The sequence below is a fragment of the Sminthopsis crassicaudata genome, chromosome 2 (assembly GCF_048593235.1).
Source record: "Sminthopsis crassicaudata isolate SCR6 chromosome 2, ASM4859323v1, whole genome shotgun sequence".
Lineage (NCBI taxonomy): Eukaryota > Metazoa > Chordata > Mammalia > Dasyuromorphia > Dasyuridae > Sminthopsis > Sminthopsis crassicaudata.
In genome coordinates, this window is record NC_133618.1 from 256,713,362 (window position 1) to 256,730,161 (window position 16,800).

General features: G+C 32.4%; 1 protein-coding gene across 21 annotated transcripts in view; it reads right to left on the reverse strand.

The window, feature by feature from the left end:
* EHMT1 (euchromatic histone lysine methyltransferase 1) overlaps positions 1-16,800 on the reverse strand; it is a 265,726-nt gene that overhangs the window by 103,636 nt on the left and 145,290 nt on the right. For 16 of the 21 annotated variants that reach the window (XM_074288973.1, XM_074288966.1, XM_074288975.1 and 13 more), the window contains 5 exons: positions 8,923-9,080; positions 8,334-8,522; positions 6,608-6,688; positions 4,978-5,098; positions 2,024-2,155 (listed from right to left, as the gene is read on the reverse strand). In XM_074288973.1, coding sequence (XP_074145074.1) covers positions 2,024-2,155; positions 4,978-5,098; positions 6,608-6,688; positions 8,334-8,522; positions 8,923-9,080 — 681 coding nt within the window. The remainder of the gene's footprint in view (positions 1-2,023; positions 2,156-4,977; positions 5,099-6,607; positions 6,689-8,333; positions 8,523-8,922; positions 9,081-16,800) is intronic. The other 5 variants (XM_074288986.1, XM_074288987.1, XM_074288965.1 and 2 more) reach the window with 4 other exon arrangements.

Sequence of the window (16,800 nt, forward strand, 5' to 3'; positions counted from 1 at the left end):
AAAGAGGAAAGCCAAGGACAAAAATTTTGATTAAAAAAAAAATCTACAATTGAAAAGAAGAGAATGAAGAATGAGATTAAGATCCATATTCAGGGTAAATGGGACAATGAAAACTGCTAACAGAGAAGAAGCACTGTTCACAAGTCTAATTTTGCTGATATGTTCTCTTGCAAGGAAAAAACTTGAAAAGACTAAAAGATAAAATAATAATGGCTAATATCTAAAGCTAAGTAAAGAGATAATAGTAACAATGACCTCATCATATATATATATATATATATATATATATATATATATATATGTCACCATTAGATTTAGGTTAAAATAGCTCCCCATGATGAGTTGAAATCACCTGGTCTATATGAACTACATCCTCAGGTTCTGAAAGACAAAGCAGATATGATTGCTGAGCCACTAAGATCAGGAATCTCTGCAGAGTGTAGAGAATAAGAGAAACTCTACAGAACTGGAGAAGGAAAAATGTTATCCCAGTTTAAGAATAACAATAACAGTGATGTTTTTGACTTAGACTTCTTGCAATATTCTTAGGCATATTAATAAAAGAATTGTTAGTTAACATCTAGGAAAGGAACTTGTGAACACATGAAGCCAGCAGCACTGCTTCATTAAAATTAAGCCATGCCAGACTGAAATAATTTAAAATAATTTCCTGTTTTAACAGGACTGCCTAATGGGTAGAAAGTTGGCTCAAAACTGTCAAGAACACTATCATCCTATCAGTTAGTTAACCACATTTATAATTTCTGTGTCACCTCAATTCACATATACAGTAAAAACTCCCAAATCTTATCTTCTCTCCCATCTGTGCTCTACTCTCCACTTATATAATCAAGTTAGGGCTCAAGATTTCTGCCAATGCATTTTTTCCTAAAGTTCACATCTCATCTGACCGATCCTTAACTCAATAAATTCAGGCAGTTTCTATTAACTCTAGGATCAAATATCATTTCATATTTATCTCATCCTTTTAAAATATCAACTTTTGGATGTTTTATAAGATGCACAATTATTAGTATATATTTTATTTTAATAGAATGCATATAATATTTTAAAAAGCAAATAAACACATATTGGAGTGCAAAATTAAAGTTTGGAAAACACTAGATGAGGTCTCTTTTCCAAAGCTGAAACTATTATATTGTGACAGAATCCTGATTAAATAGAAATTAGCGTCACTACCAATATATACATTGAAATATGTTGAAGGCCCCCAGTTTATGTCACTTCAACATATGTGCCACTGTCCACAAATAACTATTTTTAAAAAAAGATCATACTAACCATCAAAAGAAATTTTAGACTGTAGAGTATGTCTGAATACAATTTATTCTACTAAAAGACATTAATAAGGTTGTCTCTCTATGTGTCTATCTATATTCCAGGGCACATCTGAAGTTTAATAGGGTTTTTATTTATATAAGTACTGTTATATTGACAAGAACAATTACACAGTGGTACTGTATTATAGAATATGTCTAAACAAAGGCTTTTATTATCAATGCACATGTCTTCTAATGCAGAGCATACTTAAGGATGTAGCACTATTTAAACTCTGCAATGTCAATAAAATATATTTGATCCAATTAATGATACAAACATAGGATTACAGTCATGGAGCCCAAAATGGCACCTGATTAGGCATCTACTGACATATTCTCAATTTAAAAACTGTTATTTTGAGATATTAAATTAAAATGTAAATCTTTATATCATGAAACTATAGCACATTATGAAGACACTGTCTGATCTTGGTTGAAATGCATATGCTTCAATGAGATCCTTCTCAGTTATCTTTAATTTGGGATTACTCAATTGGAGCTTATAGTGAACAGAAAAAATAGGCTTTATACTATGTCTCTCCCTGTTCATTCACCTTTTAGAGATGAATCTCATCAAATCCTCCTATTAATATCCACCAGGGGGCATCGTCTTAATAGAGAAGAAACTAGGCAAACAAAGAACCAAAATGGTACATGGCCATATTTAGAAAGCTGACACTCACCTTCTGATTGTGAAGATAAAATTCCCTTTACTCGGAGATCCAGAGAATCCAGAGAAACCTCCATATAGTCCATACTATTTTCCTGACCAGCTTGTCCTGTGCTTCCCAAAGATGATTTGTATGTTTCAGTACCTATATATAAAATGCATGTACATATATGCACATATTCATAAAATCAAAACACTACGTATACACGCAGGCCACATCCATTATTATTAGTAAAGCAGTATAAAGGCCATGGTCACAATAGTCTATTAAAATCCACATAAATATGTAAAATACTATAAAATATTTGAGCATATTATTTACTCATTTCTTTTCTAACACAGATGTGCAAATTTTCTATTTCATTAAAATATGTAAAAAAGAAAATTAAGAAAAAATATAAGCACTGACGTGCAGAACACCTTTCACTGCAACTATACCAGCTAGATGATGTAATCACATACTAGGGTAAATCGGGAGGAATCTAGACCACTTAAACTTTTGTAAGAAATTTTTTAAAAGAAAAAAAAAAAAAAAAAACCACTTGACTTTTGGTTTTTGAAGGTCAAGGCTTGTAGTTAATAAAAGCAGCTTCCAGCTTCATCATAATAAGGAATAAATGCAGCTGGATCAAAGCCTCAAAATTGCAGACCAATCAAAAATCCTTGCATCAGATGAAATCATAATCATTTTATGAAAAAATGAATAGGGAGAGGGGGCATTTTACTATTTATTCATCTGATATAAGAGGTCAGCTTAGAAAGCACATCACTGGGAGAAGGAGTTAAGACCAGCAATGGAAATATGAAAGAAGACTCCCTCCTACAACATCCACCCCCCTCCACATTCCAAGACATTTAAGAGATTATATTTACTGAAAATCAAGACTCTGAAACACAAAATTTTCCTACTTTAGAGCTAAAAGACTTCAGTAAGTACCCAAAAGTGATATTCTCTATAAGGATCAAAAAGAACCAAATCTGTTTCCATGGAATTAGAATAGCTTACAAGAAAGGAAGGAAATAAAAATACCCATCACTGTGGTCTTAGTAATTAAGGTAGTACAAGGTAGACTAGACTCAAATGAATTTTTTCTGGGTAGAAAAAGCCAGTCAGTAGGATTTTGGTGAATATAAATTCACAAGATAAGAAATAAGCAAATTAAATGTCCATAAATGCAGAGAAGAGGATGAAGTAGATTAATTTATAAAATACCAATCAACTGTTCCAAAAAAGAGAAATAATTCAGAACCAGTACTAACAAAAAAGTATATTTATAGGCTTTGTATCTCCATTATATTATGTATGTAGTGTCAATGACACTCTAACCACCTAACAGAAAAGAGGTGTGCATATAAAAAATGCTTTACACGGGCATATATGCTCCACACTAAGAAAGAAAAGTTATAATCCTACGCTTATTCACAGCATGAATAAATAATTTTCTACTTCTATCAAAGGAAAATAGAGTATGTTTTCAAACCCAAAAGTCCTATATGATAGAAGAAAACTCCACTCCAAAAAAACCAATCTTTTGCCTTGAATCTACGAATAAATCAAATCTATATCATGTAAGAAAATATCAACAGCCAAAGAGAATATGAACCTTGACAGAAAGTCCTAGTGAGAAGACATGAGTAGACAAGTGCCAAAAAGGAGATTCAGCCACATAGCCTAGTGTCTTATGGTAGTAGTAATTTTAAGAAAATGAATAATATGATGCACTGGAGCTCCCAGTAATACTTCTAAAGCATTTCTTGATACTATCACGTTTAAAACAAGTTCATTTACTGTAATTACTCTGCAAATTTACTTCTAAATTAGAAGCAATAGTCCCAAAAGAATTTTTTACACCTACAATACTGAATATATAAATTCATAGGATATGAAATCTATACATTTAAAAGTAAACACTTCACAATGAACATAATCCTTGTACTACAAATCATTAATAGGACCCTAAAAAATAAGCATAAAAATTACTGACTCAAACTAAGATAGCTTGTAGCATGAAAAGAGTTATACTGATGAAATTGGGTAACAAATTCCTCTACAAACCTTAAAGTACCATATAAATAAGTGTTATTAGTCTTATAATATCACCTCTTTCTAAATTTACATGGAGGGATGGGCAGATGGAAAAGATGAAATAAAAATAGCCCTTTTATTGACATCCATTGGAACAGAAGGACAAGGGAAAAGAATCTTGTAATGCTTAGACATAATAGATGTTAAAAGCTGATGACAACACATATAGGGTTAAAACATGTATTATGAAGAATCACTCCTACGGCAGTATACCTAGGTAGGTACCAGCAGAAGCCTTTCTGACATGTTTCTTTTTCTGAACAACATAATCAGTGAGTGATATGAAGTATAGACAAGAAATGTGGTGAGCTGGGCCAAATGTATCCACAAGAAAGAATGTAGGCTTTCCTATAAAGACATCTTGTAAAAAAAAAAAAAAAAAAAAAATTCATCATATATATTTACAAGCCTTTTCAACTTCTTCCCACTACAAAAGGAAAGTAGATTGACAATCCCATCCAATTGGAGAAGACAAGTGCTGCAGGGATGATATTGAGCAATTTTATTTGCTCTCTATCCTGAAGCAGCTCATGAAAAGTTATCTATGGATGCTTTGAAACCTTTGAAATATTCCAGTGCTAAATTTTAACTGATAAGTAGACAAAAGAGCATGTCCTGAAAAGGCTTTTTTTTATATCTGATGTTAATATTGTAAGAAAAAGATTTCTTTTAGAGTCCATTCTTCAAATTTCTATAGAAATAATTATGAATATACTTGGACTTCCTTGCAGTAATTAAATAACCTTTCCTTTTATAATTGCTTTTAAGAGAAGATAATTTACTTTTATCATACATAGTCAATACATAAGGATTAGCTAAGCAAACAATCACCACTTAGGTTCATTTCAGTTTCTTAAATACAAACTTTAAATAAAGTATACCTAAGACACTGCTTGGTTTCTTTTTATTCCTCCTCCTCCTTTTCCTGGTTGGTTTAATCCATGGGCTGTCTATCTTTCCTTTCCGTTTCAGAAGTTTCTTCTTAATGCTAGATTCTGAACTCTGAAGAATCAAAAGAGAATTTGCAAGCAAAATAAAGTGTGAGCAGCAAAATGATCCTAACAAGTTTGATCCCTGCTCCCCAATCTACTCCACCCCTCACTTCCAAAAAACAACCTACTAAATACTGTCTCTTAAAATAAACTCTTTAAATCTCTCTTTCTCAAAAAGTCTTTCTGAGTCAAGGACTTGGAACTAACTGTAGTGTTTGTATCTTTAATATAGACCAACATTGCTCCAAATCTAGTATGTGTAGAGCCAAAACCAACATAAATTATGATTTAAAAACCTAAATTGATTTTAATACCATAAAAATTTTTTTAGTTAAAAGATCATATAAGGAACAAATAAGCCTCCATATATCAAGTATGGATTAAGCTTAGACCATGTAGTTTTGTTCCTCTTTCTCCAAAGAAGGGAAATAAATCAATACTTATTAATGTTGAAATGAATGTTCAATGCAAAAAAAACTTAATGAAAAGATTACAATTTATTCACAATGTTAGGGTATTTCAATGCAATTCGATGAATAATTATTAAGTGCATGATGTATTCAAGGCATAATTATATTAGATACTTAATTTCATCCTTTACTTCAACTATAAAATCCTTATTAAAACTATGAATTTAAAAAAAAAACAGCAACAACAATATGAATTAAAATTTCTTTTTTGGCCCCACAGACTCCAAGAAAAGTTCATTTTAGCATATGAAAGGACAGCATAATGTGTTCTTATAGATATAATAATCTAGGAGAATATTTCAGAATAGCAAAAATTCCCCACCACTCCTTGAGAGAATGTTAGATCAGAGTTGGCAGGGCTTTCAGAGCTCCATTAATATAACCTTCACTTCACACGAGGAAATAGGCTCAAAAAAGGAAAGTGACCTGCCCAATGTCACAGAGAGATCACTAGTAAGACAAGGATATGCCCTCAAAATTCGTACTCTTTCCCATGCTGTCACAATGCAGCACTTCCTTCTTTATATACAATGGAAAGGTACTTTTCTGTGACTCCCATCATCATCCCACCAGTTCATTACACTGAAAAAGAAGGTGAAGCCCACAGCAGTTCAATAGGAAGCATGAATGAATGGTTAGAACATAAGATAATAGAATTTTACTGGCCAGTACTGAATGTATGAGAGCAACAATAAGGAGCTTCCACACAAACACTTTATCCAGTACCACACTGCTTCCAATGCAACAAGAACAATGGGCTCTCAAAAACATCAATAAAAGAAAACCTGGCAAACTCTCCCAGCTGGAAAGGATTCAACGAAAAGTCTGGCAAGGACCTGGGTGCAGACCACATGCACAAAGATTCACTACCAGAAAGTTAACAATCATGTAGAGGATTTTTTGGCCACAGAAAAAAATGAAACAGTGTACTATGGCATGAAGGGGTGATGATCATTTGAGAGATCACTACCGACACTAAAGAAATAATATTTCTTTTGAATTACCTAAGTGCTGTTACAAAGATGAGCATATAATGCTATGTCTCTTACCAAATCAGATTCATCCCCATCTTCTTCTTCCTCCCCAGATTCTCCAGATTCTTGCTCCTCTTCAGACTCCCCATCTTCCATCTAAAATTGCCATATAGCCAATAGAAAATATTCAGTTCAATTCAAAATTCATTAAGCATCTATTATATACAAAATACTATGAAAGGTAAAATGAGAAAAAGTCAGGAGATAATGAACTAACCTTACTAGCTCCCCTCTCCTCCAATTCTCCCACCACCTAAGGGATAAGCTAAACTAAAAGGAATGTTACCCTTCAAGAGTAAAAGACATTAATGTAACAAAAGACCTAATAGTTTTTACATGCTAGTATGTGTACCCATACCCCCTTTTCCCTATTAATTTGCCCTCCTTAACAACTTAAAGAGAAAAAAAACAAGAGCATGATAAAGCATGTACACAAATTAGTAGGTACAGAAAGTACATAAAATAAATACAAAGTAATGGGGAAGGATGAGGAAAGCACTAATAACTGAGGGAATTAAGAAAGACATCTTGTAATAAGTGGTAGAGTTGTATATAAGGTGAACCATTACAAAAGCTAGGGATTCCAATATGAGCATTCCAGGCATAAGAGTTTGTATAAAGGAACAAAAATGGGAAGTAGAATGTCATGAGATATTACAGATCCAGAATTGAAAGGGACCTTAAGAAATCATGTAGTCCAACCTTATTTTTTGATAGATGGCAAAACTGAGACTTATTTAAGTGTCTTGCATAAGATTACAAAGAGAAAAGTGGCACAACTAGAAAATAAACTCAGGTCCTGTGACTCACATACAGGACTATGAAGTAGGGCCAGTTTGGCTGGAATGTAGAATGCATACAAAGTTATATGATATCAGTCTAGAAATATGGAATAGAGTTAAGATTATACAGGATAATAAGTGTCAAACTGCAGAATTTAGATTTTATACCAGCAGCTTCTTGAACAAGAGACTGACAATATCAGTCCTATGTTTCAAGAATTTAACATCTAAGTGGAAGACAGACTGGAAAGGGGAGATTCAGGAAGAATTAAGAGATAACTGGGAAATTGTTACAAACTAGAATTACCAGCTGATTCATTTTTAAAACTAACAGAAAACAATCTTAAATCCACAACTCAACAATCAAGAACTCACAGAAAAAATTCATTTTTCTAATGAAAAATGAATGAAAATATATTTTTAAAAATTTATTTTCAAAGTAATGTCTTAAGTATTTAGTTCTACTCTAAAATTCCCTCAGGGACTAAGAACAAAAAAAGACTATGCAAACATATCCAGAAAATATGCAGTTAAGTTGCCAAATCATTGACAAATATTAGTTAAACTATTTTCACCAAGTCCAAAAGCAATTGATCACCTTTATGACCACCTCTCATAAATACAGAAACAGGGGGATCCTACCTATTATATATTTAAAATGCTATCTTTTCTTTAGCATGTGAACCAGGTCAATACAAGAAAGGTTTCATTTGTGTCTTTGTACCTACAACACTTAGCACAGTGTCTGCTGGTACAAGGTAAGAACTTAAGAAATACCTGCTGATTTACTGATTATACAAAAAAAAGACAATTCTAAGGCAAAAGATAAATCTACAGTGACATGCCTCTATAATGGCTATTCCTAGTAAAGCTGCTAAGTTCATGCTAACAAACTTTCAGCAAATACTGTCAAATTTGCACTCCACATTTCAATTGTAATCCATAAGGTTTCACAATACCTTTTGGGCCTGATCAATTTCAGATATGCTCTCTTTAGAGATCCTACTGTCTTCTACAGGAAATGATGGGGGTTGCTCAGATCCATGATCTTCATCCTCTTCCAAGTCATCAGAGTCATCCTCTTCTGAGTCAATCTCCAAACTCTCTCCATTTACATGAAGACTACTATCACCTACATCCTTCTCACTCTGAAACATGAGCAGGTTAACATTATCAAGGTAGGTTCAAAGCAGTATCACTGAATATTTTACCCAACCACCGCAACCATTTCCCTCATGACAAAATGGAAATTCTGAAACTTCACAGAAATGAGACCAGGGTGAACAGAAATATAGCACTTAATAGAAAACTAAAATGTAGTGGTCATATAATTTAATCGGCCATCCATGGAGGAAGAAATGATTCACCTGGACACAGTCTTCTGTGTCCTATTCTTTCTAACAGAACAGAATGAAGCATATAACTTAACAAGTTAACACCATCACTGAGGTTCTAACATGATGCCCTCATCACGATGAGACTGGACACATAGTACCCTTTGTTTCTCCAATAAGCACAGGCGGCAAGTATCTCACACGTCACCCTCACCTTGGTGCCCACAGTGGAATGAGCTATGCTCTTAAACATCTCAATCACCGTCCTCTGCTTTAAAACTTTGGTCTTTTTCTTAGGAACCAGGCTGTAAGTTCCCATTCTCCGTTTTTTCTTCCGAGATACTGCAGCTGCTAAAACAAAAGGCAAGCAAGCTAAAAAAAAAAAAAAAGAAAAAGGAAAAAAAAAAAAAAAAAAGCCAAAAGGGGAAGAACAGAGAGAAGGAAATACTATTCAAACATTTTTTTAAAGTAGATGATAGTTAACAGAATGACCACCAAAATCATGAAATACTATTTAAACATGTTATGATGTTTAAGAAAATCACTAATTATAACTTTCAGTTACATACCACTCTTATTTTGTTTTGTTTACAAATTGCATCTAGGTGAACAGAAACTCTTTACTTTATACCTACCTTTAAAATGGGGTAAATAAATCATACAACATGTCAGTAGAAGGTCCAAGAAAAACTGTAGCCTTCCCGGGCTGGTTCTGAACACACTATATACCATAATCCATGAATAGCTTTGATCCATTTTCAAAATGGGTAGATAAAAATATTCCTGATAAAAGCAAGCTGATCATTTTTCCTTTGCTTTTCCCCCTTATATTACCCTTTTATTCATTCATTTAATCTTCCATTACTACTTGAAGAGGTTAAAAAAAAAAAAAAGAGGAAAATGTGGGTGTTGTGGGAAGAAGGGAAATCAGCTAGCTTACTGGTCAATGATACACATGATGAGGTAAGGGCCTAAAAAAGGAAAAAGTAAAAATTACCCAATGCTTAAAAATAAAAAGCCCAATATGACAATAATTACAAACTAAAATCTGTTGTAAAGAATAAAGGAACAAAGAAATTCTACAAAGTCTTAAACATGATCCTTAAACAAAATTTAAATACACTTTGATACTTGGTAACATCAATGTACAAGTATGTACAGAGAAGGAAACGATTTTTAAAAGTTGGAAAATATAGTTCAGGATAAGAAATGAAAGTCTAAGAACTAAAGACTACTCAAGAATGTCTAGTTTATATTTTAAAAAAAATTTATTTCCTTTAAGGCACAAGAAAGTACTAGACAAGACAAGAACAAAACATCCTCAAAAAATAATAACTATAGAGGATATCAATGTACTATAGGAAATGAATGATCATAGATGTAGAAACCATTTCTATGTAAGATATCTATGTATAATAGGAATATCAACTCACTAATAAGTTGATTATGGTTGATACAGTATGTGAATATATAATTGATATAGTATTTAAAAATCAACACAATATTTGAAGAAGAATTAAAGGTTTGAGGAAAACATGATGCAATTATAAGAGGTAACTTGATTATTCAATCCAGCTGTTGGGAAATGGATAAAGGTAATGATCAGGCTAAAAGTGAATGACATTGCTGATAAACTTCCTAGGTAAGTTTAACCAATGTAAAGCAATCATATGAGTGAGAGTCTCAGAACTGAATTAGCCATCCTCAGTCTCTCTGATAAGCAAAATGACTGGCTCTTACTATCTCTGGGGCTCTGGAGGAAGTCATCTAATCTCCCTGGCACTCAGTTTCCTTATTTATAAAATGAAGGAATTGAACTAGGCAGTTTCTAAGGTACCTTCCAGCTTGAAATCAACAATCTGTGGAAGCTAAATTTTAATATATAAGTTTATTGAAACTTCCCAGTGCCCCATATGATTCTGACTTTAAGTTATAGAAGAGCTGTAAATCTGTATCAGTCAAGGTAGTTTCCTAATATCCCTATATGTAAAAACAAAACAAACGAACAACAGTTACAAAAAGCAGAAAATTGCTTAAGAAAAATTGCCTTTTAAAAATGCAAAATGCAATGGAGGCAAAAATAAATCTGCATCAGCATGAAATAACAAAAAATAAGAGATCATCTTATGAATCTTTTTAAATTAAATTTTAAGGATAACAGAAAGGGATACAAGTTAACCAGTGATTCTCTAATGATCTATTCCCCTCATCAATAACAATGAATGGAAGTACCCCCATAAAGACACAGATAACTATAAACACTATGTCTTATGAAGTAGAAATTTTTTAAAGCACTAAGACCAATTTTCACAATTTCTCAAAGAGGGAAAAAAAGTGTGTTTTTTTTTAAATCACAGATAAAAAGGTAAGAGAATATTTACAACTATCAATCTATATATCCACCTCTCCATGTCTACATTATGGGAAAGAACTATATGTGTATCTCAGGTAGTTTTATTAAAAATATGAGACAAAACAGATTTTCGCAGATGATCTATAGTCAAGAATCTTTTCATAGACAAATGAATGACACAGTATAGAGAATACAAAATTTTAATACATTTATTATTGGTTATTATTAGTTTTCATTAAAAAATAGCTAACCAGTAAAAGGAAACTAAGTTCTATAAGAAAATAATATCTATTCGGGTATTGATATCATAGAAGATACTTTATACAACCAGAAAATGATCTTCTAAAAAGATTTGCTAGTATCATTAAAGGACAATCTATATGGATTTCAAATGGAAGAAGGCCTTTGCCATGCAGGTGACATTTAACTGACTACAACAAGGTTCAAAATACTATATGCTCTCAAAAATCCACTAATTTTTAGTCAAAAGTGATTAATCAAACAAGTCATATAGGAAAATCCCAAAGAATGAAGAATGTTTATTTGGATATGTAGTTGGATGAATAGCCCAATGAATTAGTCAATTTACTTTGGACAAGATTTACAAACAGAATATGTCCTAGGCCTAGAATCAAACAGAGTTTTGAATTTAGAAAATTACAGAGTAATTTTAGCAATCCCAAAATGTTTCTATACACACACCACCACACTTTCACTAATAACATAAGGTTGCAAACCATGGAACACTACCAACTCTGACAAATAAAAATTTCCAAAGAACCAAAGGACAATAGAAAGACACATTAAGAACTTAAGTAGGCTACACGGCATATTTATTAACTATGATATGCTTAAAGAGTGTTGTAAAATATCATCAAGGAAAAAAAAATGAAAAAGTGAACCAATTATACAGAGAAAGAGATGACAGAGAAACAACCAGAATGTTGTTTCTATGAAGAAATATTGTAGGGGGAAACGATCTAGAGGAAAGTTTTGAATCAATTAAAAAGACCCTCTATTAAGAATTTATGAAAGAACAAGGAAAAGGATAATATGAGACAATTGTGAATAGGGTGAGATTTTCATTTATATATGTAAAATCACAATCTACTAAACCTTAGAAATATTAGAAAGCCATATAAATATAATTACTCCTTCATCTGAAAGACAGGGAGGACCAAGGAGAAGCATAGTATGTATAACTTTGCATTGTCCTAAAAGCTAACTTTTTCAAAAATACAGAAAAACTGTTGCTTCTTGACTTATATTCCATAATATTTACTGTCAAATTTTATTTACAAAGAAATATTGATGTCACTAAAATAGTAAACACTTTATTCAAACATCTCTCATGTGCGCATCAAAATGTATACTCACTCATTTCTTGTTGTCTTCACCTAGGATAAGACATGGTCAAAAGCAGTAAGTTAATAATCACTGGTTTAGTATGATATTTGCCTAATATGGAAATGGTTCCAGGGAAAGAACTTGTTAATATTAGTGTAATAATACACTAATGGATATTAGTGTAATTCATGTTTGATATGATTATGTTGGCAAATTTAAGTTCCAGAAGAGGAATTCCAAAAACCTCGATCTATGATTCAGGCAATATTTGATAAAATTTCGAATCACAGAAACCTCAATGATCATCAAGTTAACCACTTCAATTTATAGATAAGGACATTAAGAATAACAGGTTAACTGACAAATTAAATTCTAGCTAATTAAGCTCAAAGTTCACAAACAATATATAACAGGAACTGAAATTTAACTAAAGTGTAAGCCTCAAAATCCAATGTCCTTTCAACTTTACCACTCTACACAATGGTACCAACAGAAAAATAAGTGCTGGGTGCTTTCACCATCTTTTCTTAGAGATGATACTAAGTTCCTAATATTTCTTCCATGCTGCAAATCAGTAAGTCTTACAACGTAAGATTTTTAAAAATTGGGGGTTTTTAGCTTGCAAAAGTTGGAGGATTTGCACAGGGTAGGAGAAAGAAGACGTTTAGAAAAGATCTAACCAGAAAGACTAGATTAGCTTGTAAATTTAGATAATTGTACTAGAAAAATACTTGAGGATTCTCTATGAAGGACTTATAAAAAGGTCATGAAAAAGAATAATATGGGACAAGTGTGAATAAATCAAACACGAAAATGGCATGACTTGAGATAAAGAGCAACCTAGTTTCAAAGAAATAAACACAGTTTTACTGACATTTGGATCCTCTTTTTCATTGTCTTTTTCATTATCATCATAGATAAGGAGTTACTAAGTGATTGCTAGCTACATTATACCCATTTCATACATCAAAGCATTCCTTTCAGTAATAATCAACAAATATATGAGTGTACTGTGTGACAGACACCATTCCTCTGTAAACAATAAAATAGTTTAAATGACTCTGTATACACATCTGCCAAGATATGAATACAAATCCAGACTAGAAAGTTCCTAACTTGATGATTCCTGGTAGTAGCAATTATTAGAAGAGTATACACTCAACCAATCAATTAACCAACATTTTTAAAGTACTGTAAGTCAATCATTGTGCTACACCCTGATATAAATTCACTATCTATATCCACAAAAATTATTTTCTAATCAGGAAATGACAAGTACAAATAAACCAATCCAAAAGAAATATGAAGAGAATAAATACAAATAAATAGAAGGAAGTTAAACAAAAGGATATGGGAGTTTTGGGTAGGGGAACACTAGCAATCAGTAGAATCAAGAAAGTTTTTAGTAAAAGATGGTGTTTAAACTGATCCTTGAAGGAAGAGACAGTTCCTCTTAAGCAATAGAGGACAACAGGAATTATATTCCAACTATAAGGGGTCAGAGCAAGGGAACAGGATACTGCAGCCTATACAAAGGTACAAAAGCAGGAGATGAAGAATAATTTGGCAGGATTATAAAGTACTGAAAGTGAAATATAGTAATAGAAGAGTTATAAAAGGCTTAAAAAAAAACTAAACAGAAATTTTAATTTGATTCTAGAAGCCAAAGGATACCACAGAAGTTTTTTGAATAGGGCAAGTGAGTGACATCAACAGATCTGTGGGTAAGGGAAAACACTGTAGCAACTTTGTAAAGGACGGAATGTAGTGGGGAGACCTTTGAGGTTGAGAGTGGCTGTTAAAATAATCTAGGAAAGAATAAATGATGGCCCAAATGAAAGTGATGGCTGAGTTAAAGAGAGAGAAATGAATCAGATGTGAGATGTTGCACAGAAAGAAATGGCAAAAATTAGCAACTGATTAGATATGTAAGGTCAGTGAAAATGAAGGACCAAGAATAAAGTTGAGATTATAAAATCTAAAGACAGTAAAATAACCGTACCTTCAATAAAATAAATTTGGAAGAAGAGTGGTTAAAGGAAAGAAGAGTAAATTCTGCTGTGGATCTGTTGGAATTTGAGATGTCTCTGGGATAACATCCAATTTGAAATGTTCAAAAGGCTGTTGGTGAGGAAGAAATGAAACTCAGAGAATGGGATTGGACATCCAGATCTGTGAATTATTTGTAGCTCAGTGCCTGGCACAAAATAAGCACTATACAAATGTTAGCAATTATTATCTGTATAAGATGATAATTAAACCCATGGGAGCTGATGAGATACTAAAAAGGCAACCTAAAAAAAGAAGACGGCCAGGGAGAAAGCTCTGAGGAATACTCACAGGTAAGGGACATAGCATACATGACAAGCAAGCAGGCGAGGACAGAAGGAATAGATAGATCATCAGGAAGAAAATTAGCAGAGAGCAAAGTCATGAAATCCCTGAAGAATGCATCCAAGATTTGTCATGCAACACAGAAAAAGAGGATCAGGATAGACAAAAATTTCAGAACAGTGATACAAAATCAGAAGCTAATATACAAAAAGTTGTGAGCAAAAAGCATAAACAATTCCCTCCCCTTACCCTCCACCAGGAAACTTGCTGCAAAAGAAAGGAGAGATAAGGAGGGTTTGAAGAGATAGTAGGTTCTAGTACTGCTTTAAAGGAAAAATCTTTAAAAATGTGTCTTTCTCATCTTTAAGTAAACCAGAAGATCCAGTCCCTCTATATCCCCATCAATCTTTCTCTTTTTTTAATGCCAAAAGAAATTATCTGCCTATGACTTGTCTAAGGCATAGCACTAAGCCCACTTGTGAATAATCTTTCCCCATCAAAAAGATGTTAATGTTTTCATTAACTCTTTTTTAAAAAGGAGAGAAACTGGATGTTCCTAACAGTTATTTCTCACAGTTAGGTGCTAGGTAAATTATTGCCTGAAGTTTATATACAACACTCAGTGGGCAGATATGTAACAGACTGAAACTTTTACCAAAGCCAAGTAAATAGTTTCTATTTTCTTTTAAAATAACAGACCACTATTAATATGAACAGAAACTAGATATACCTTTTCGATATAAAGTATTAATATCGGATAATTTTATCAATACAAGTTCATCATATGCTAAGGATCTTAATTAGCATGGTCTATCATTCTTCAAATATCAATGAGCTGACACTCTAGGATACAGTTTAATATATATTAATTTAATGATCTGATACTCATCCAGTAATAAAACTTCTTAAGATAAACTGGATAAAATATACCTATACATTGGTCATGTGTCATGGTCAACTCAAGCAATACAAGACTAATTAGAGATGAAAATATCTCATCTATCAGAAAATGGTAACCTACCACAACTGGCTATAAAAAAAAGCTGATTTTTCTATGATTTTTATTACATTTTGAAGATTAACAATCTGATAAAACTATCTATTTTAGAATAGAGATTTAGATTTAGAATCTAACTGCAAATTAACTAGGGTAATTGGGCTAAAATATAATCCCAATGAGGAACGGGTATGATATATTATATATCTTTACATCTTCCCTAACTCCTAACACAAAGTTTTACAAAGCAGATATTGAATAATATTGAATAATGAATTGAACTGATAAAATTTAAGAAATTTTTAACAGATAGAAAACTGTTTCTTTTCAACATTATTAGATAGTAGTGATCAGAAAAAGAAAATGAAAGTGAGATTTTCTTGACTTTTACCTCCACTTCTCCATAAAACCAGAATGACATCTGCTATCTTCAGTGAAAGACACTAATAACAGAATTTTTTTTTCATTAATTTGTTCACCCAGTTAACATTGAGATAATTTAACTATGACTATATTTGATCTAACCCACTTATTATCAGGAGAACAGAAAATCAACATGGGTGCTCTAGCAATAGTCAAAGTTTGAGCACATGGCCAAAGGCAAGAATTTATATTATAAATAGAAGAAATGCTACAGAATATAGGGCTGAAACGGATCTTAAAGATTACTGAATCCTATCCCCTATTTGACAAATAAAATTGAATCCTAAAGAGGTTATATGACTTGCCCAAGACCATACAGCTAATAAAGAGAAGAGTTAAGATAGAATTCAAGATTTCTGACTCCAAATTCAGTATTTTTCTGTTACAATGGTCTCCCTAATTTGTAGATGAGAAAAAATGCAATTCAGAAAGGCAAAGAATATTATATGCTATGAGAAAAATCACTGGCAATACCAAATTAGGTTTAGCTACTCAAATAAAATATCACAAATGTTAGAGCAGTATTAAATTAGCTCTACAAATACTTACTACAAGGCACTCTGTTTAACTATATTAGAAGTTCCTTAAAGGTAGGGATCAAGCCCTATATTTTTTTTTGTCTCCTACATAACCCCTAG